Source organism: Cupressus sempervirens, chromosome 11, assembly GCF_028749045.1.
Source record: "Cupressus sempervirens isolate cs-2001-9-10 chromosome 11, ASM2874904v1, whole genome shotgun sequence".
Classification (NCBI taxonomy): Eukaryota; Viridiplantae; Streptophyta; class Pinopsida; order Cupressales; family Cupressaceae; genus Cupressus; species Cupressus sempervirens.
In genome coordinates this window covers 474,653,572-474,674,723 of record NC_143128.1, presented here as the reverse complement: position 1 = coordinate 474,674,723, position 21,152 = coordinate 474,653,572, and the positions used below count along the sequence as shown (strand labels likewise).

General features: G+C 39.5%; 1 protein-coding gene across 9 annotated transcripts in view; it reads right to left on the bottom strand.

The window, feature by feature from the left end:
* LOC149530434 (FKBP12-interacting protein of 37 kDa-like) overlaps positions 1 to 21,152 on the bottom strand; it is a 242,883-nt gene that overhangs the window by 163,375 nt on the left and 58,356 nt on the right. For all 9 annotated transcript variants that reach the window (XR_016358416.1, XR_016358414.1, XR_016358415.1 and 6 more), the window contains 3 exons: positions 20,897 to 20,984; positions 20,657 to 20,721; positions 20,450 to 20,527 (listed from right to left, as the gene is read on the bottom strand). Coding sequence is in view for 3 of the 9 variants with exons in the window: in XM_089808483.1 (XP_089664609.1) it covers positions 20,450 to 20,527; positions 20,657 to 20,721; positions 20,897 to 20,984 (231 nt within the window). In the remaining 6 variants the exon portion in view is untranslated. The remainder of the gene's footprint in view (positions 1 to 20,449; positions 20,528 to 20,656; positions 20,722 to 20,896; positions 20,985 to 21,152) is intronic.

Genomic DNA, 21,152 nt, shown 5'->3' with positions numbered 1-21,152 from the left:
TTTGATATACATGAGTTATCAAATACACATATTGACCCCAGAGTTAGTGCATCACTTACATGCTCTCCCTCTTTGTCATATGCTCTATTGAGCTCAATTTGTCCTTGCTCGAGGCGCATCATTGCGGAAACATTAATTGTCTTTTGGATGCATATACGCTACCTTAAAGCTATTGCTCCTAGAAAGGTGTCATACAATCACTTTAAAGTGGGGGCATACACTCTGCTCTTTGTTACACTACGCACACACCACAATCAAATTTTGTTGTCATTTCTTTAAATTATCAATGAACTATGCCTTTTTCTTTGTAATGTTCTCTTGCAGATTTCCTCCCATACAATGTTTTGATTGGTTACCCTTTGAGGTGAGCTAACTAGCATAACAGAAGTTGCTAGACTATTCAAATTCTCCTTTGTGTCGATCTCTCTACATAACTCATAGGATGTTTAACCTTGATACGCCAACACAATCATGCCTTGTTTCTTTGTTTCTCTTCATGTGTTGCTCCATTTTTCTTGTTATTAGATTGATAAGGCCCTTAGTCACCTAGGGATTTAATGTTTCCTTGCCTCTTTTACCTTGAAAAAAGTTTCTAATGTTATAACCTACTTAACCAAGAGTATGAATGCAGATTCATACTCCCACTAAAATGGGGGCTAACTGTAATGTCATAAATTGCATCATATGCAATTTCTTGCTTAACCAGGCCCGATTTTAACATTCCAGGCCTCTCATGGCAATAGGGAAATAGGCCTAAGAGACCTATAGTTTGCATGCATAGACTAGCAAACCCTATTTCACCTTCATTATAGTTGGTATGAACGTTTTATTTTTTGCCAATCTTCATCCTTATCATTCTTTGTCCAGGATTATACATTTCTTTTCCTTAAGAAAAAATCATATTATATAGTTATTGGGCCTATGAAAAGCTAGATTGGTTGGATTAAATATCCAAATACTATTTCAATCCAAACAACTATCATCCTTTATCTTTGAAATAATGGGGTATATTCAAGCATTATGTATGCAAATTCTTATCTAAAATTCAATGCCTACCATCACTAACTTTAAACTACTTACTAGGTTGGATTCAGATCTTGGTTCTGGTTCAGATTCACAAATTTAGTTCATAATTCTATGAAAGAGTTGAGTAATAGTGATAATATTATTAGTGAAAGAGTTGAGTAATAGCACTGATATTATTATTTGTAATGTTATTACCTCACTTATTTCATCAGGGTCCAAACACTTGTCAGTTTTTCAAGATATATCTGCAATGATAATTGTGTATTCAATAATGAAAACAGAGTGACATTAAATAGCCAATTACATTATGATGTTTCTAAAAGAAACAAACCTAAATAAAAGTTGGACGGTCATTAAAGAAATATTACAATATTTTAATACCCTTCCTTAATGGTCATCATTCTAACTACCCTACAAAAGACATAATTCTCTCTAAAATGAGCCTGTTGTTGAGATCCTCCCTAATTCTGCAAAACTTTCAAAATGAATTTTCTCCCAGAAAGACCGACAAAACTCTCCAATGATTTCTTTCAAAAAACAATAAACACTGAGACTAGCAACACCAGCCATGATTTTTTTGGAAAAGTCATCAAACTTAGATACAACTTTCTAGGAGAAAAAATAAATTAAAAATACGAATTTTTAGGATAAAATTCAATTAAAACCTAAACACTGTAACATTAGTCATGATTTTTGAAGAAAAATTAGAAAAACCTCTTGCAAATTAATATCCTACAATTCTTGTGTGAAAAAATTATGCAAAAACCGAAATCACACTGATGATTTTTTGAAAAAAATAAGGCAAAACTAAGCTATAAGTTTTAGGGAAAAGCTTATAAAAACATAGAAATAATTTTAAGGAAAAATTATTAAAATCCAAAAATCATTCTTGAGGGAAAAATTATAAAACCTATGAGTGCAATTTTTGGGAAAATCAAGCAAAACTCTTTTACAAACAAAATTACGATTTTGGGGAAAAAATTGCAGAAATTCCACAAAAGTTTTTCGAGAAAATTATAAAACCCCAAAATGATTTTGAGGAAAAATCAGAAAATCCATCCATCGCACAAGCTACTACTCCAAGAAACCCTAGCCATGGGTAGTAAAAAATCAGTTGTAGGAAAAAAAATAAAGACAAAGCCGCATAGGTTGCAGAAAAAAAAGTTAAAAACCTTATATTTAAGCGTACTATATCAAATATATTTCAGCATTTGAATATTTTGAAAGCTGTGCGGTAAACATTATTGAATGCTCTTTATACCATTGAAGACTCTTGGTATTCAATAGTACAAATTGGAATTTTTTTGAATGTTATATGGAATTATTCAGAACCATCGGCATCAGCAACAACAAATAGTGTCGTTATAGGATTTTTTCAGGGTCTCTACAGACTGCCATATTGTTGAAAATGTTGAAAGAGACAAATTCTATTCTACAGAGCGTTACAAAGAAATCTTTTCATGCAGTTTGTAAGGACATGTGCTTGTCGTAATAGAAAGAATATTGCAGCAGGCAGAAAGAGAAGACATCTGTAGGATCAGTGAAGTTTGCTCAAAAGAGTTATGATCCTTAGCAGTGCAGGACATACACAAGATAGCCATATGAAAAAGTGTGTGAAAGTTAGCCTGGAACATTCGATGCATGGAGGAACTCGTGGATTTCAGTGAGTAGCCGATGGGAAGCAAGATTGTCAGTTTATTGTTGAGACCATTCTTGCTCGACTACAGCAGCACACATCATTATTTAAACCTTCTCTATTGCTGGAAGTCCATTTCTTTGTACCTGAGCTCAGCATTATGATTTGGAAAAGACCAGAACAAAATTAAGTTACAAATCATTGCCAATGTACACCTAATACATTGGATGTTGCAGAGCGCAACTAAGTGAAACTATGCTTTACACAGAGAAGGTGACGTGACTCAGAAATTGGCCCTGCCTGTGACAATACTTGTTATGTCTTTAACTTGTAGAGATTTGCTGCATGAGACCGACACTGAAAATTACTAGGGAAGGAACAATTTCTGATACAATCTTATAAAGGAACCTTTGAGGAGGTGAAGTTAGCTAATCTGGACTCTTGATATTCAAGAAGTTTGTGGGTAGGGTGTGGTTGTTTTGATAACACGATAAAACAGAGGTGCCCTGTTGAAGCAGACAAAGTGTTGGCTCGGCCAGACTTGGAGGTAGTGGATGCAGTCATAGCGGCACTGTGCTGCACTTATAGCATTTCAAATCTAATCAGACCATAGTTACAGCAGACTGGCAGCATTCCTCTCCTTTCTTGTGAGTCTGCTAAATGGACAGAATCGTCTTTTGAGATTACTTTGTGCATGTCAACTTTTGATATTTTGCCAAACATTGAAAAGAGATAAGAGAATGCTTTTGTAAACCTTTTATGCTTCCTCTTATTCATGCGTTACCATATCTCATCTGTAGTCCGAAATCTCTGTTACATTCATTGCAATCAAACTTTTGGAAACAATTCCAAAGCATTTTAGTTGTCGGAAGAGAAGAGCAGAGATTTGTAGCAAAGTGAAAAATATATTGTTGGTAATTTTCATACACAACTTCAATTTAAGAGAACAGGTTTTTGAATTAGAACTTCTAAATCTTTTAAGAAATTTAAGACTGCTAAGACCAAGCATTGGTCTCAGATAATAAGAAGTCGAAGGTCCCAACACATCAGACTCAGAATTTTGAGAGAGCAGCTATGAGAAAGATGCACACTCTGGAAAAAGTCAAAAAGATCTTGTTAAATTACAGCAGCAGTTAGCCAAAAAAATTCCACCTGATGCACGAGCTGAAGTACTCAACATATATAATGAGTACAACAAACATCCTCAACAAGTCCAAAAAGAATTAACATTCATTGATTATGTGGACTTTCATCCAAAGCTACAAAACAAGAATGATATGGTGAAAAAAAAGTATTATGAATTGGCCCATGATCTTCTTGCAAAGGACAAACGCAAAAATTTGAATGAGCAGTTTTCAGCAGACCACAATCAGCTGATAGTTGGCCTTGATAAAGAAGATCAACCAACTACCACTAATTTGTTGCGTTCTCATGCTTATGTAGAAGATGTTAAGTTTGGTACAGGTCTATTGATTGGTAGAGTCAAGGTAGAGGTTTCTTGTAGGGCTGCCTACACTAGATTGCTTGATGAACATGAAGATAACGCATTGGAGGCATTGGAGAAGACTATCCAATCAGCCAATGATGAGGACTCAACATCTTTTGTGAGTGCTGATGCTGATTTTCACTCACATTTAGTGATCTCTATAGATGGTATGGATTCCTTTTGAGATGAGTTTTCTTTTGAACATGATGTTGTCTCTAATTCCTATACACAACTGGATATGAAAGATGACAGTTATGACATCGATAGGTGTGATGAAACACATTTTCGCACTACTTGTGCATTTGACTTCTCTCATACACCTACTAGTTCACCTTGTTTGGAGAGTGGAAAGTAACTGAAAATAAAATTGTTGCAGCTGTGTCACATTTTGATGACATAAATGGAATGTTCGAAAAGCACCTTTGTAAGGAACAAATGGAGGGAAACAAAGGGGACTTAAAGAGGAATTTCCACAGCTTTTAATAATACAAGAAGGGCTGAAAACTATGAAATCAGACTATCTATATCTTCTTTCAGATCGTGATCATCTTCTCAATCTCACAGAGATCTATCTTGAGGCATTAAAGAAGGAAGAAGAAGTGGACATGCTTTCTTGCAAGCTCACAAATACTAGGGACATCGTAGAGGCTTCCTTAGCAACATTTCAGGAGGCAGAAAACTAGTTTGTTGAGCTTAAACAAGAGTTAAATTTGGCCCGCTGTACCTTGGCCCAACATTCACATGTAGGAGTTGAAGAGGTTGACAATGATGACAACGAGAGGGTTGATCAGCATGGACAGGCTTCATCCACATTTAGTGGGCACATAGTACCATATGATGAATCATTGATTGAGGTTGAGATTATGCAGGGTAACTATATAGTGAAGAGTGCTCATCACTTTTCCTTTGATCCACACGCGGAGGACTTAATGAGGCGCAGATGTGCATTGACTCAGAGTTTGTATCATCCATTGTGGGATGAAGGTCTGTCATCTACAGAAGATGGTATTAGAGGTTGCAAGTATTTGAATCGAGTGGTGATGGGAGATTACTTACAAGGGCACCAGTCAGTTTTTCACTATAGCAATATGTATCCGAATGGGTTGCTTACTTCTGTCACAAGAGTGTCATGCGGATATAGGTCTATAGGGTGATTATGGTGCAAATTGCCACCAATTGGATTACTTGTAGAGTCAAGACATCCCTAGGGGTCTTGCAAATGTTGTATGTAGTTGCGAGGTTACAGATTCCACCAGTGGTTTCTATCTCTTGATGGTTGATGGAGGTGGGAGCAGTTTGTTTTGGGACCTGAGAATTGATAGAGGTAGCAATATAGCTTGGGTGGGTTCCACTGATGGGCCTCATCACTTTTGGGATGGTGAAGAAGAAACTAAAATTGTACTATAGGAGTTTGAGGATCTTCTTGACCCTATTTTGATTTTTATGGATTCTTCATGTATGCAAAATTTGGATAGTGCGTATGGTATATATATTTGTACAGTTGAGGGAGGCATGACAAGTTGGCTTTTTGAGTTGTTCTCTCTCATGACACGTATTGTTAGATTGCCCCAACATTTCCAGCATGGTAGCTTGGTGATTGTGTTAGTTGCACAAGTATGATCATCTTCATTGGCGTAGGTGTTACAAGAGCTGGTTTGTGATATCAAGGACATCGCATGGGTCTGCACTAGGGATCTAGGTGGAGCATTCACATGGATGGTTATGGATCAAGAAGTTGGGAGGAGTGATTTATTGTATTCCATCCTAGTTGGAGATTGGTCTATTGTTGAGATCCCGCCACCTCATGATATTAGAGGTGTGTAGTTACAACTCGAGTGAGACACTTAGTTGGGTAGAGAGCAATTTCTTTTAGGATATTAGGGCATGGCAGGTTGTCCCGATTGAGTATACACGAGATGCTTGGATTTCCGGTATCCAATTGATTGGTGTTTGTGTTAATGCTGAGAAAAGAGATGTTTACACCAATGTAGCACAACAGTTGGATAGAGCATCATCTTTGAGGTAGATATGGGATCTAGGTATTTGGTTCCAACTTACAGATGCAAATTGCTTAAGGGTAAGCAATCTTTGAGAAGGGAGGGTTGTCATGTCCCCTTTCTAGCCAGTGAGTTTTGTTGTGCCAATAGCCCATTTTGCCTTGGTTTCATGGGCAAACCAGATTTTGTATATGATCAAAGCAGTTTTTGAGGCTTGACTAAGGCAATTTCAGTTGTGGGCTAATCAAGGTTGCTTTAGCAGGATTTCTAGACACTTACTATTATTAGTAAGTCAATAGGCTCAACATTCTTGGCATTGCAAGGTTGGATTACGAGAGTCTTGTCGAGACTTTTCTAGCAAGCTATCACACATACATATCCGAGTTCGTCTAGTTAGAGATTTTAATGTCTGAAGTTTTAATGGATTTATTATAAAGTGACTTTATAACTTAAGTTTATACAGTTGATGTCACCTTATTATGTATGGGCACTTTATTTCCTTAACTAGGGGAAAAGTATTATTTTAAAAAGGAAATAAAGAAACAGAAAAGGGAATGCAAATAGTCACCTGTTTGTTCTTAAAAGGGAAGATGGAGCTCATTTCCTGCATACTTAGTTTGTGATTTGGATTACACTTTCTTGGAAAAGTTATTTTTGAAAGCTTCAACTTTCAGCAAGTGAGGACGGAAACCCTAAAGCTTGGGCAGTGGACGCAAATCTATTGTTATTAGGAGACATCGTGCAAGTGTTTCACATTGTATTCCAGGTTCATCTTTTCTATTATCCAATCTTGTTGTAGTTTTTGTATCTACGATTGGATTTTTGACCTATTTTATTTAAGAACTTCAATGAAATATATGTATTTTCTAATAGATATTTAATGCAATAATATTTTGGGACTGTTTTATCTGGTTGTTAATTGGAGTTTTGTTGGAAAAATCTGAAAATCATTGCATGAAGTTATTTGTCTAAAATTTCTGAGTTTCCATTAAGGGTTTCGAAGCAAATATTTTGTTAAGGATATTACAAACAATCCACGTTATCTAGGCTCATTTCCTCAAAAGTTCCTTGGTGGGCTATTATAGGAGTTATTGTTCCTTCTACTTCACAAGCTATCTTGGGCTCAAGAGTTTAGAAAGGTAGGAAGGTGAAGCATTCAAGTAAGTTGTCTCCCCCTGCCTATGATTCCCTTGAAATCAACACAAATGGCTTCCTAGGGGCATCTCAAGTGCACCCAGAATAGGTGATATTGGACATGATAATGCTAGTCTGGTTCAATTTTTCATCTCTCTAATAATTAGTGTCGTCGGTAAAGATTTCGTAGCTGACAGGTTCATGTCGTCGGTAAAGATTTGTAGCCGATGGATAGATTAGCATTGTTGGGTAGCCGACGGACTCCTTCGGGAAGGTTCAGTGGGTAGTATTTATACCCCATCTAGAATCATTGTAAATCATCTTATTTGATCTTATCATCAGTTATGTAATATCTTGGCATATGCGAATAAAGGAGTACTATTGTTGTTGTTCTTCATTATTTGTGTGAATTGATCCATTTAATCTATGCAGTAAACATTTGGCGTCATTGCCTTATGAACCTAGAAGGAGGGAGGAATGAAGCTTAATGCCAAATCAGCTTAACAAGGATCGCAATAAGATAAAGGGAAAGATGGCATACGTATTGTGCAAGAAAATTTAATTTTGGCACTGCAAGTCGAACGCAAAAGAAGGTTCCAAAAGATTGCCGACGGACACAGAAGTGCGGAAGAATTGTTGGAGGAGACTCAACAGCGGGTGGAATTGGTGGAGAAAGCAAGGGAAGAATTTTTGAATTTGTATTCGCCGAGGGAAGAGAGTCCAAACGGAAGAGAATCGACTTGCACGGCTCGGAATGCCGAAGGAGCAAGAGCGTGGAGTCAACTCTTCGTCCGAGATACACTTCCAAAAGGGACAACTTCAGAAGATCCTTCTTCACCAACATTCGCAGTTGTTGAGACCGCCGATGTGGTAGTGCAGTTTGCCGATGTGGTAGTGCATACCGCCGGTGTGGGAGAACAGTCCGCCGGTGTGGGAGTGTAGACTGTCGGTGTGGGAGTACAGACCGCCAGTGTGGGAGTGAACAGCACCAATGTTGCAGGATTGAACAATGCCCGTGTACAAAATCCAGCAGTGATGGCAGGACCAAAGAAAAAATTGCCAAAATTTGATGGTGATGGTACGGCCGATCCGATCCGACATTGTAAAACATGCGAAACAATTTGGAGGGAAAATGACATAACAGATACGAACGAATGAGTTCGGCAATTTTCTGCAATCCTACGGGGTGTTGCAATTGATTGGTTCGCCGATGCAAATCCCCAGAACTTAACCACTTGGGATAACCTTAAGAAGGAGTTTACGGCGGAATTTCAACTACTCCGTGACGACAACAAAATTGTAGCAAAGATATACAATACAAGACAAGGGGAAAATTAAACAGTCCGAGTCTATGCCAGGAAGTTGAAGGACTCGATCAACAAAATGGAGAATAAGCCAATTGATGGATTACAGAAAAGGTGGGTCATTGAAGGCCTACACCCGAAATTGCGAAAGAAAATAAAGATTGTGCTGCCATCATCATACACTGAAGCGTACAACTGGGCACTGAACCTAGGAAGTGAGCAAAAGACGAAAAAGAAGAAGAAGAGTAGCTCCTCTAAGTTAGACAATAATGCATCCTTCGAAGAAGAAAGCAGTGATGATGAAAGCAGCAGCAAGAAGGTTCGAGCCCTCCAAAAGGACATGATTCATATGATGAAGGAATTTAAGAACATGCAGAAAGAACCAAAGGCCAACGAGCTATGGTGTACGAAGTGTAAGACAAAAGGTCACACCAAAGGATCCTGTCCAAAGAACCAGTTCTGCAATATTTGTCAGATCATGGGACATTCCACAAAAGAATGCCCCTTCAACATGAAAACCAGAGGACCTCAGCAAGTGTTCCTGGCATAGGAAGCTTCCGCGTCTAGAGGGAGCGAGAACACAAGCACAGAGGGTGCCACATCCGAAGGATACAAGAATAATAGACGTGGGCAGAACAACAACAATGCGAACAATAACAATAACAATGGCAGCCGGAGTCGAATTCAGTATGATGCGAACGGCCGACCGATAGTTTAATGCCAAGCATGTAATTTGTGGGGCCACTTTGCCCGGGATTGTACAACAACGAACACACCAAAATTATTATGCAGATGGTGCAGACCCAATGATCATGATGATGCCAAGTGCCCGAAGTCTGGTGTGAATCTGATTATCGTCGGGACGGACGAAGAGGAAGTGTTGGCAATCATGCGGAAAGAAGCAAGACTATACCCTAACCCTGCGGAAGAAAAGAAGAGGTTGGAAGAAGTACAGAAGGAAATCGAGAAAGCAACACACGCGGAGACATCTCAGTTGAAGGACACCATGGGCACCTCACCAAGGAACTGCGTCGAACAGAACATTGTACGACAGATACTACAAATGAAGGTACCCATCAAAATCAATGACCTATTGATCACAATGCCTCAACTCAAATCAGCACTCACAAATATTGTGCCAGCGGCTAAGTTACCAAGAGAACCAAGAAGAGGGAAGGACATTGCCGCCGGTGGAGAAGACCCAATGTTAACTGCCACTGGTGGAGAAGACCCCATGTTGCTAGCGCTTGCATCCGGACGGCATCCAGCAGTCGTCGACATGGGGATTCTCAGAAGTGTGCTAACAAACACAATTGTCAACAGAGGGTCCGGTGTGAACGTCTTACCCGAGGATACCTGGAAAAGGTTGGGACAACTGACGCTGTGGCCACTTACATTCTAGTTGTTGACAGCAAACCAACATGGCATAAAACCTCTCGGCGTTCTGATGACGCAACTGGTGACAATTGGCACACAACCATTCCTGCTTGACTTTGTCATGATCCCACTGAAGAGAAAAGGATACAACGCCATTCTAGGCCACAGATGGCTTATTCAAGCCAGAGCTAAACATGACTGGAAGAGAAACACTTTATCGCTTGAAAGCAAAGGGAGAAAATTCGTCATTGATTTGCACACTCAGATGGTGGGAGAAGAAGCTTTGTCATCAAATTCTGAAGAGGAAGATGAAGGGAGGCAGCGTATGGAACCGGATCAAGAGGGAGTCCTACGGTTGGAAGGAGGATCAACAAATGACGATTTGGATTTGGTCAACGATCTCTACCACTGGAAAATAGAGGACTACGAACTGTTCCAGAGCTGCAATGTACTGACAGTAGAGGAAGGCCATAACGAAAATGAGTTTCCAAGAGAATTCAAAGAAATGAAAGAGGGGGATGCACTGCTGGATGAGACACCCGCCCATGCATTCACTGAGGGGGAGCCCATCAAATACAATGAAGCCACACTCCAAACCATGAATTTGAGAGATGAGGCCGATGAGTCAACTTCGAAAAAAGTGGATCTGCAACAGAATGAATCAGAGAAGGAGATCGAGGTTACTGTGAAAACAGTGACAAAGCAAGAGCTCTCGGAGAAAATGGAGATCGATGAAATGGTGGAGAAAAAAATTGAGGGCAAGCGTAAGAAGAGTAAGAAAAGAAAGCAAGCAAAGAAAGTAAAAGAAGGAGAACCACAGACGGTGAAGAAAATATTAGAGGTTGCTGAGGGCAATGAGTCAACTGCGAAAAAAATGCTGCAGTAGATTGAATCAGAGAAGGAGATTGAGGTTACTATGAAAACAAAGAGCAAAAGCAAAAAAACAGAGATGTCCCGCGGACACCCACCCCCACGGCAAGACTTCCCGTAGGTGGGTCCGTGGACATCTTTTCGTGGATGAGGCTATGGCGGAGCTTGTTTCCCGCGGGTTGTCTTAACCCCGCGGATGCCTGTTGCTCACACGGATGTTTTTCCGTGATTGTTCTTTGTCTTTCCGCGGACTTCGTCATGCCCTCCGCGGATGCCTTCTTAACTATTCCACAGCGTGGTATTTTCTCCTATTGTTTTCTGCGGACGAGTGGTTGGTCACGGCTTCACATTTTTCGTGGACACTTTTCTATTCCCCGCAAATGCCTTGGTTCCCCGTGAGTGTTTTCCTACCTTCTGCGGATGGTTTTTCTTGCGCCTTCAGCTCCTTTCCACGGGTAGCTTTTTGTGGCCGCAGCTTGAAGTTTATATTTTCCCGCAGACATTCAAATTTTTATCCCCGCGGAGTAAACATCTTCGCTCTCGGAGAAGTCATAAGTGTGTACCCACGGATTTATGTTATTAGGTCTTCTTTGGTCCCCTGCTGCTTAAACTCCTCTTCCACGGGTTGCCTGTATCCTCCACGGCTTGTGGGAAAGAAAAACAAAGCAACGGGGAAATATATATTTTGGGGCATATTATCTGCGGGAAGGCAAAAGGAAAAAGCATCAAAGCAGTTAGGAGTAATAGAGGCAGAATAGATGAAAAAGGACAACAGCAGACGAGCAGAGGAAGGAGAGAAATATTTAAAAAAAAAAAAACGACGACAGATTGAAACAGTTCAGAATGAATAACGCATGATGTCAAAAGGAAGGGAAAACATCAACAGTTGCCAAAATGAGTGTGGGATCAGACGAAAAATCACAAAAATGGTGTGTTCCATGTAGTTTTGTGTGGGTTTCGGAGTGCTAATTTTGTGTTTCATGCACTGCCCCTCGACCCCACTGGGAGCGATGCCCCGTAGACCCCCAGTCGCTGCAGTTATCAGTCATGGGAAGTGTGACCAGTTGATGAGACCTGGAGTTGCTGCAAGCATGGAGTGTTTGTGTACCAGAGGCACTTGGAGTAGGTGTTGGACGTGAGGTTGTCTTGGTGGATGTATAGAGAGCTCGGGAAGAGTTGATCATCCAGTTGAAGGCAGTACAGTGACACTTGGCTCAATGTACCCAGAGTTGGCAGCACAGGTGGCTATCAAGGTCAGCTTGACTAAGGAGACAGTATTGTAGAGCTTACAGATGCAACGTGGTTTGGAGACCAATTTGGTGCAGGCACGGGATGAATGTGAAAGGGATGTGACAGAAGCAAATTTATCTTGTTGTAGATAGTCAGTTGATGTATTTTGGTTGTTAATTTGTCTCAGATATTTTGTAATTGTCATCCGGAGACGACTTTTTCTTTTGGGGGGGATGATGTTGTCAGTAAAGATTTCGTAGCCAACGGGTTCATGTCGTTGGTAAAGATTTGTAGCCGACGGATAGATTACTATTGTTAGGTAGCCAACGGACCCCTTCGGGAAGGTTTGGCGGGTAGTATTTAAACCCCGTCTGGGATCATTGTAAATCATCTTATCTGATCTTATCATCAATTATGTAATATCTTGGCATATGTGAATAAAGGAGTACTCTTGTTGCTGTTCTTGTTCATTGTCTGTGTGCATTGATCCATTTAATCTATGTGGTAAACAATTAGATCGAAGCTTTTGCTATTCTTTTTGCACTTCAAAAGTATTGTGGTACTGGCTGAAATCAGATAATATGTGATACCGATTCTATGATTCATATCTCCTTTTCAAATAGTGGAAAATTTTAGGGTTGTTCCTAGAAACTAGATCTAATGGCTAAGGCTCTAAGCATTTCACCAAAAGAGTTTGAAGTCATATTCTTTGTTCACATCCCCAAGGAATAGAATAAGGTTGCTTATTGCTTAGCTAAATGGGTCTCAAAATGAGAATCTAGTTCGAAGATGGAAAATTAAAGAGATTTGGATCAAAATAATTATTTGTGTAGTGCCACCCTAGTGACTTGATTTGAGACTTACTATGAGATACTAGAGTATGCTTATAACAGTGATAGGAGGTGTGATGCTACTTTATGTGATGTGTTTTGAGATACATTCCTTATGATATATTTTATGTGCACTATGAGATACTAGAGTATGCTTATAATAGTGATAGGAGGTGTGATGTTACTTTATGTGATGTGTTTTGAGATAAATTCTTTTATGATATATTTTATGTGCTTTCATATGTCGATTATGGATTTTATGGATTTCTTGCCCTGCTAACCCATCTAATACTTGTACTACTATTTAATATATCATGATATTATGTGTAGATATGCATGTGCACTGGTTGGTGATGCAAGTATGTGCAGGAACAAGTACAAAAGCCTCTATAATATCTATTGATCCGGAGACGGAACCGTGATCCATATAGGCACCTTGAGCCTGGAATTGCTATTAGGGGAATTTGTTACCCAAATTGGGATCTTGGGGATTTCTATTCTTGTTGGTTTATTGATGTTCTAATTTTCATCTTCATTGTGAATTTCAATTTTATGTCTAAATATATGTTTATCCGAGTATATATGGGTGCACACATATACGCCCGAATAAACATATATATACTTGTGTGTATGCTATTCTTTTAATGTAATCTCTTGCATGAATACATTTACAATCGTTATAACTAATAAAATAAAATAGAAATAAATAAAATATAGTGCTTGTGAAGCTTGAACCAAGAACATTCTATCCTCCAACTTTATTTCCTAAACCAATTCATCTACTCGACCCTTCATGAATAACAAAGAGAAAAGAAGTTTCAAACCACAAACCTGTGATTTCAAATATTGAAAGGCCAAGAGAATCAAACTCTTAACCTTCAAGTAGTGGGAGGCCTTACCACTTCACCAAAAGACATTTTTTAATTCAATTCCAAAAACTACATAGACTATCAGCCCTTAGAAAGTTAATCAGACCAGAAAATACAAACGATAAATAATTATGCTGATTTAAATAACTAAACCATTGTCAAAGATGTTGACTAAAACAGGCACAACCAATTGAATGACATTTTTTGCCCTATAAAATAGGAGTTTCCAGCCAAATAGAAACATAGAAAAATATATACCAAACCTGTAGTCCAAAAATTATTGAATTAAGCTACATGGGGATTCGAGAACATTTGGGAGAACCAGGAAGGAGACCAGAGTGTTTGGAAGCTTGAGATGACTTGGGGGCTCACACACAGAGACAAGTCCAACACCCTTGCACAGTAAAACAAGTAGGCCCTGGTCATTTTCTCCCATGTTTACTTTGCTATGTAAATGATAATATGAAAAAAATGAGACATGTATGTGTGTGTATCTTTGTTTGTAATCTTTGTAATTAAATCCTTGTTGATGAATTTCATGGGTGTTATGTTTATCTATATCTTGTACTTTACTTTGGGGTGGGCATGAATTTGGTGTGGGTTGCTAGGAATTGAATCCCCTTGAATGGGACCACATTGGGGGCTAGCCTAGAGTTTCAGCCCAAGTAGTGTTCAGTAACCCTCAAGTCTACCAATAATTCTGGAAATTCAATTCATACACCCAGCATTTATATTTTTTCAACCTATTGGAACAAATGTGCAATTACACCAAGCAAATGCGCAACCCTACATGCACCCTACTGTCAGTCTTCTACTAGCCTATTTAGAACAAATGTGTCATTCTGCTTAAGGTATGTGTTGTCATAATTAACCTATGCACTGAAAGAACAAATGTGTCATTCTAGTTAATATATGTGTCGTTATAACTAGCCTATGCACCACAAAACAAAAGCGTGACTACTATACCTATGCGCAATTCTGTAGGACATATGCGCGGAACTGGCAAATGCACAGTTACATGTGGCATATGTGCTTCTTTGTTGAATAAATGTGTAGTTATTGCAAAGCACAACAGCAAGGCTTATATGCGCAGGAAAAAGGGACATGCACAGTTTTATGTTTTATTATCAGTTTGCTTAATGCTTCCAATGTTTTTGGCCATATGGAATTCTGGTATATCCCATATTATTATGTAATTGGTTCATGGCACATTGTTATTTATGATGTAATTTTCTTTTTGGATCTTAAGGCATGTTTGAGCCTTTGTTGCTTGAGTAGGGTGGAAGCCCTAGGTGAGTGGCTCACCATAGCTGTTGGAGCCCAGAAGCCGCTGCCAGGGATCCTATGTTTGGAGGTCAGATCCCTGCACAAGTTGGCTCCAATTGTGAGTTGATTAATAAGTGGAAACATAATAATAAAATGAAATGGGTTCAGTTTGGGGTTTCACACACACTAACAAGATTATTGTGGAAGTATTGTTGTACTCAAGGAAGGGACATCTTGCATAACTTATAGGTCCCTAACCCAAGTGGTTGATCCCAGCATTACTTGGCCGTGCCTATCCTCATTGCAATACTCAAGGAAAAGGCATTTTGTGTGGCAAAACGGCCTCAAGCCCAGGTGGTTGATCCCAACACCTTAGGAAGGTACGATGACACTCACCTAGATGTGGTTACAACCCTCATTCTTGCCTTTTCCGTGGTGGCCTTTTGTCATTTATGGATTTTACTTTGTGCTATATTGTTGTCTTCTTTTGGGATTATGGCCTAGTTTTAGCTTTGGCCTTATTGGATCATGGTTTTGTCTCCTAGCTCGAGGAGTCGTTCCTTAGGGTCCACATGGTTGGGTGGCAAAACTTGAGGCTTGTTCATGGCTTGACAATGGAGTTCTTTGATGAAGATGCTTATGGTTATATTTTGAAGATGTTCCTAATTATATTGTACTTGATGTCAGCCGACTGGATGGTCCCAGCGGTGTTTCTGTAGCCAACGGAATGATTGTCGTCGGTGTTTTGTATTTTGTAGCCAACGGGTAAATAGTTTGTAGCAAACATAATGTTTGTGGCCGACGGACTCTTCCGGGAAGGTTTGGCGGATAGTATTAATATCCCGTCTAGGATCATTGTAAATCATTAATCATCTTCTATCATTGATCTTATGAAGCATAATGTATGTCTGGCATATGCGAATATAATTCTGTTGTTCTGTTCGATTGTCTGTATGCGTTGATTTCTTTACCAGTACGGTAAACATTTGGCGCCGTTGCCGGGGAACGAACCTGGGTCACTCACGTGACAGGCGGGAATACTCATCACTATACTACAATAATCCCAGACGGGATATAAATACTATCCGCTGAACCTTCCCAGAGGAGTCCGTTGGCCACAAACATTATGTCCGCTACAAACTATTTACCCGTCGGCTACAAAATACAAAACACCGACGACAATCATTCCGTCGACTACAGAAACACCGCCGGGACCATCCAGTCGGCTGACATCATCCCCCCCAAACAGAAAAGTCATCTCCGGACGACAATTACAAAATATCTGAGACAAATTAACAAACAAAATACATTAACGGACTAATTACAACAAGATAAATCTGCTTCTGACACATCACTGTCACCTTCGTCTGTGCCTGTAGCCTCTGCTAACACAACATTGCCTCCTCAATGAAGCTGACCTTGATTGCCACCTGTGCTGCTTTCTCTGTTTTCAATTCCTCGGTACCCTAAGCCAAGTGTCGCTGCACTGCCTCCAACTGGATGATTAGCTCCTCCCGAGCTCTCTACGCATCCACCAAGATAGCCTCTCGGCCAACACCTACTCCCAGTGCCTCTGGTACACAGAAAGTCCATGCTTGCAGCAACTTCAACTCTTCTCAACTGGTCAGACTCCCACGACTGATATCCACAACGAGTGGGGGTCCAAGGGGCAACGCCCCCACGGGGTCCTACGCCAGGTGCGCTCGCCGCCAAGACCAAATTAGCACTTCGCAACCCACACAGAAATGCACGGAGCACACCATTTCTGTCATTTTTTTTCGATTCTACTCTTTCTGGCAACCACGGATGCGTCCCCTTTCCGTTGGCATCCTCCATTACTTATTCGGAGCATTCTTGATTTGTCGTCGTCTTTTTTTTTTTTTTTTTTTTTTTTTTTTTTTTGTAGAAAACCTCAACCCCTCGCCTTACCATTCCCCAACCAAAACACCTTCCTTCTCAACTAAAACCACATCACCTCAGTTCAGCACAACCTTTTCTATTTGACGTCAAGAATTCCAAGGAATCAAGGCTCTGTAATGGAGGATTGGCTCTTACGCCACGAAATCAAATCTTTGCCCTTCAATCCAGCAATGCAAAAGAACACCGCAAGAAATCAAACCTCTTAAAACTTCTGAGAAACTTGGCCTCTACAATCCACAAATTGCTTGGCCGTCAACCATGTGACCATCTCCAACTCGCAAATTACTCCCCTGCTCGTTGCGGTTTTGACCAACTTCCGCAGACACGCCTTCATACAAACTCCCGCAGACACGCCTTCATACAAACTCCCGCAATCAGAGAATCAAAACCACCTGTGGGCGATGTGGAAAATTCTTCACTGGCCGGCCTTTCATTTGTCTACCACGGAATCAATAGCCGAAAAGACTGTCTCTTCTTCCACGAGAGATATTTTCTCGCCTCCGCGATTGGTGAGCTCCTTGATTTCGCCGAATGAAAGCTCACGCCTGCGCAAGAGAAAGATCCAACGCCGCCAACCAAACTCACGTAGTTCCTCCTGCAATCTTCATAAGCATACAGCACTGTCGGTTTTGTTTTCCTTCCCCACGGAGAGCATTAAAATCTTTAATAACGAAGGGAAGAAAAGTTTAAACTCCGCGGCTGATGACTTGGAGGTTCAAGTGCACGGGATTTTTATTTTTATTTTTTTTGCCCGCGGGACTCTTTTTACCCGCGGACAGACTCTGCCCGCGGGGCTTTTTTTTTTTCAACCCTACGGATAGACTCTGCCCACGGGACTTCTTTTTAACCCGCGGGCAGATGGGATATAAATACTATCCGCCGAACCTTCCCGGAGGAGTCCGTCGGCCACAAACATTATGTCCCAGCAATGTTTCTGTAGCCGACAGAATGATTGTCGTCGGTGTTTTGTATTTTGTAGCCGACGGGTAAATAGTTTGTAGCCGACATAATGTTTGTGGCCGATGGACTCCTCCGGGAAGGTTCGGCGGATAGTATTTATATCTCGTCTGGGATCATTGTAAATCATTAATCATCTTCTATCATTGATCTTATGAAGCATAATGTATGTCTGGCATATGCGAATATAATTCTGTTGTTCTGTTCGATTGTCTGTATGCATTGATTTCTTTACCAGTACGGTAAACACTTGATGTAATTTGAAATGATGTATATTGTAAAGGAAAATCATTGATGTATTTAAAGAAAAAAATGTGAAGGGAATGGGTAGATAGGAAAGAAGAATGTTTATTGAGATCTATGATATGTAAGGGATAGGGTTTTTATCTCTCTCTTTTGAAACTCTTTAATGATAATCTTAATATGATATTTCTTGAAAGAATTGGAAAAAGTTATGTTTCAAATGTTTAATGAGATTTATGATCTATTCTCACATTTATGTTCTTACTTGTATGTGTATCATTTTATGAAATTAATGCATTACTTATGAGTATATCTTAATGGTAGATTATGTTAAGAGTAATCAAACTAAGTTACTTACAGGAAATTAATCTAAGGTTAATTTGTTAGGGAACCTATTGGACATTGTAAAACAAAACAAAACAAAAACTTACCCAACTTAGTAGATATAGGCTTAGTCCTGTCAAGTTCCCTGGCAGGGCATTACAATCTGACTCTCAGTTGCTTCTTTAGATTCTTATGTGGACCAAGGGATTGATTTAAGCTGGTTGAGGTTGAGGACATGGAGGTGTGATCAGAATTGTGGTTCTTTGAATTCTGCCAATTAGTTTTGTACAGATCTCTGATGGACTCTTTGTCTGTTGTTATTGTGATGGCTATTGTCACCCATAAATCTTTCTGCGTATCTTTATTTGAGTTGTTAATGTAATTTTGTTTTTGGCCTGAAAAAGCACTATATATATAACAATGTAGGATTATAATTATTAAGAAAATCTAAATACTTTACCAGCTCCTTGCCACACAAAATCAGTTTCAAAATCCATTTTAAACTGGACCCAAATCTGTGGGCTTGGCCCATAGATCTGACATGATACACTTTACAAGGTGAATATTAGGCACTAGGAGAAATTCAACCGCATGTTCTTCACTGTTGTGGCCATTAGAACTCTTGCTGTCCACCTGTCTATGTCTATATATATATATATATATCACCACATATCATCACAAGTTACCTCAAGAATTAGCAAATTACCACCGTGATATTTTTGGAGAGTCACACTTTGAACTCAATTTGAAAAGCAAAAACCAATCTTAGTAATTGGTCCAGAATAAGTGGGAAGCGATGAAATGCAAGAACAAATGGTCAATTCTTCCAAAATATCGAAATAGCAAGTAACATCACACTTCCACTCAATCTGTGTTTGGCATTGCCCCTGCTCTGCTCCAAGATCCAAACGAAGAGTTTTCTTGTGATGTGAATATCAGGATTTAACTGTGTGATTTTTGAGTCAAACTCAATGACCCATGTTTCATGAGTAGTGATTCAACATGAATCCATCTCTCATGAGAATAAATGGAACACTTAGCACTCATTGGATCTAGGTGATGCTCACAGGGGTGAAGCACCGGGACTTCCCGGGAGGTCACCCATCCCAGTACTACTCCAGCCTGAGTGCGCTTAACTACGGAGTTTCCTCCACAGTTAAACCCAAAGCTTGCAACCCCAGTTGCAAAACCTTCACCAAGTGTTGTGCCTTATGAACCATTCATTAGAAAGCCCCTTAAGCTCATCAATTGATAAGTAGGAGATGATTTCCATAGCTAGTCAAATTGTGATGTGAATATCAGGATTTAACTATGTGATTTTTGAGTCAAACTCAATGACCCATGTTTCATGAGTAGTGATTCAACATGAATCCATCTCTCATGAGAATAAATGGAACACTTAGCACTCATTGGATCTAGGTGATGCTCACAGGGGTGAAGAGTTTTCTATCAAATAAACACAATTATATATAGCATACATGAATTAATGAACAAAAGTTGGCATCTCTAGTCAAAGCTCAAAACTTTTAAGTTTATTATACAAATTAACTCTGCATAATTGTCATACAATGATGACTGAAACAACCCAGCCATCTATGATTTCACTCCATCCATCTACTTCCTGCAGTGTAAGGACCAGCCAAATATTATTCAGAATACCAATAGAAAAGAAAGCCGACTGTTAAGATTTCATTGGGAGCTTGGCATGCACAGATCAAAATTAACAGTCTTCATCGAGAACCCAGCATAAGTTTTTTTTTTTTTTTCCTAAAGTCCAATAAATGATGCTAGAGGGCAAATTCCATCAGTGTAATTCAAGCATCAGAAACTAGAGAAATCGGGAAAACTTGACTCTCCAAACAATTGTTGTTTCATAACTGGTAGTCCAAGATGTCAAGGATACTAAGACATTAATTTTAGCTGAACTAAATAAGTCAACCTAAGGATAGTCCTTGCCATAGCTAAAGAAGATAAACTTACCTTTAATTCTGTGATTTCCTGCTCCCTTTTTGCAAAATTTACAATAAATGCTGCCTCCTTTTTCCTTGCCTTCTCTAACTGTTACACAAAGGAACAAAAAAATGAACATAAGATACAAAATCAACCAGCAATATATAATAAATAGTTCAATTCTATCTGTAGTGCCTGCCTGAAAGACTACATGGCATTACCATGCCAGCATTTCACCTGTTCTTTCAGCGCTTCCTCAGAAGATCTCAAATTATGCACAGCAGTCACCACAATACCTGGCTCTACATTACCAAAAGAAAAAAATTATGATCAATGGAAAACAAGGCTTGACATTTATTATATTCAAGACTGTTATAAAGAATCTCCAATTCATATAGTTCATTCAATTTGAAGTTTCAAGACTGCTGTAGAATACCAAGGAGAAAGAAAATTCTAAAAGAAGAGAAAACAGCTAACCAGGACATGTGCCTGTCGGAATAAATGACTCATTCTGAAAAGCTGAACGCCACTTCTCTAGCTCATCTTCAGCCTGCTTGCATTTTTCCTGCAGTAAAAGTAAAAAATTCCAATGTGCATAATTCCTTTTACAGTATGCAATAAGGTGGAGTAATATGTTAAATAGCATTTCAAACAGCAATTTACATAGGCATACCTAAGATACAAGAATTAGACTTAGCATTTAGTAGCACCTAAATACAAATCTGTTGTACAC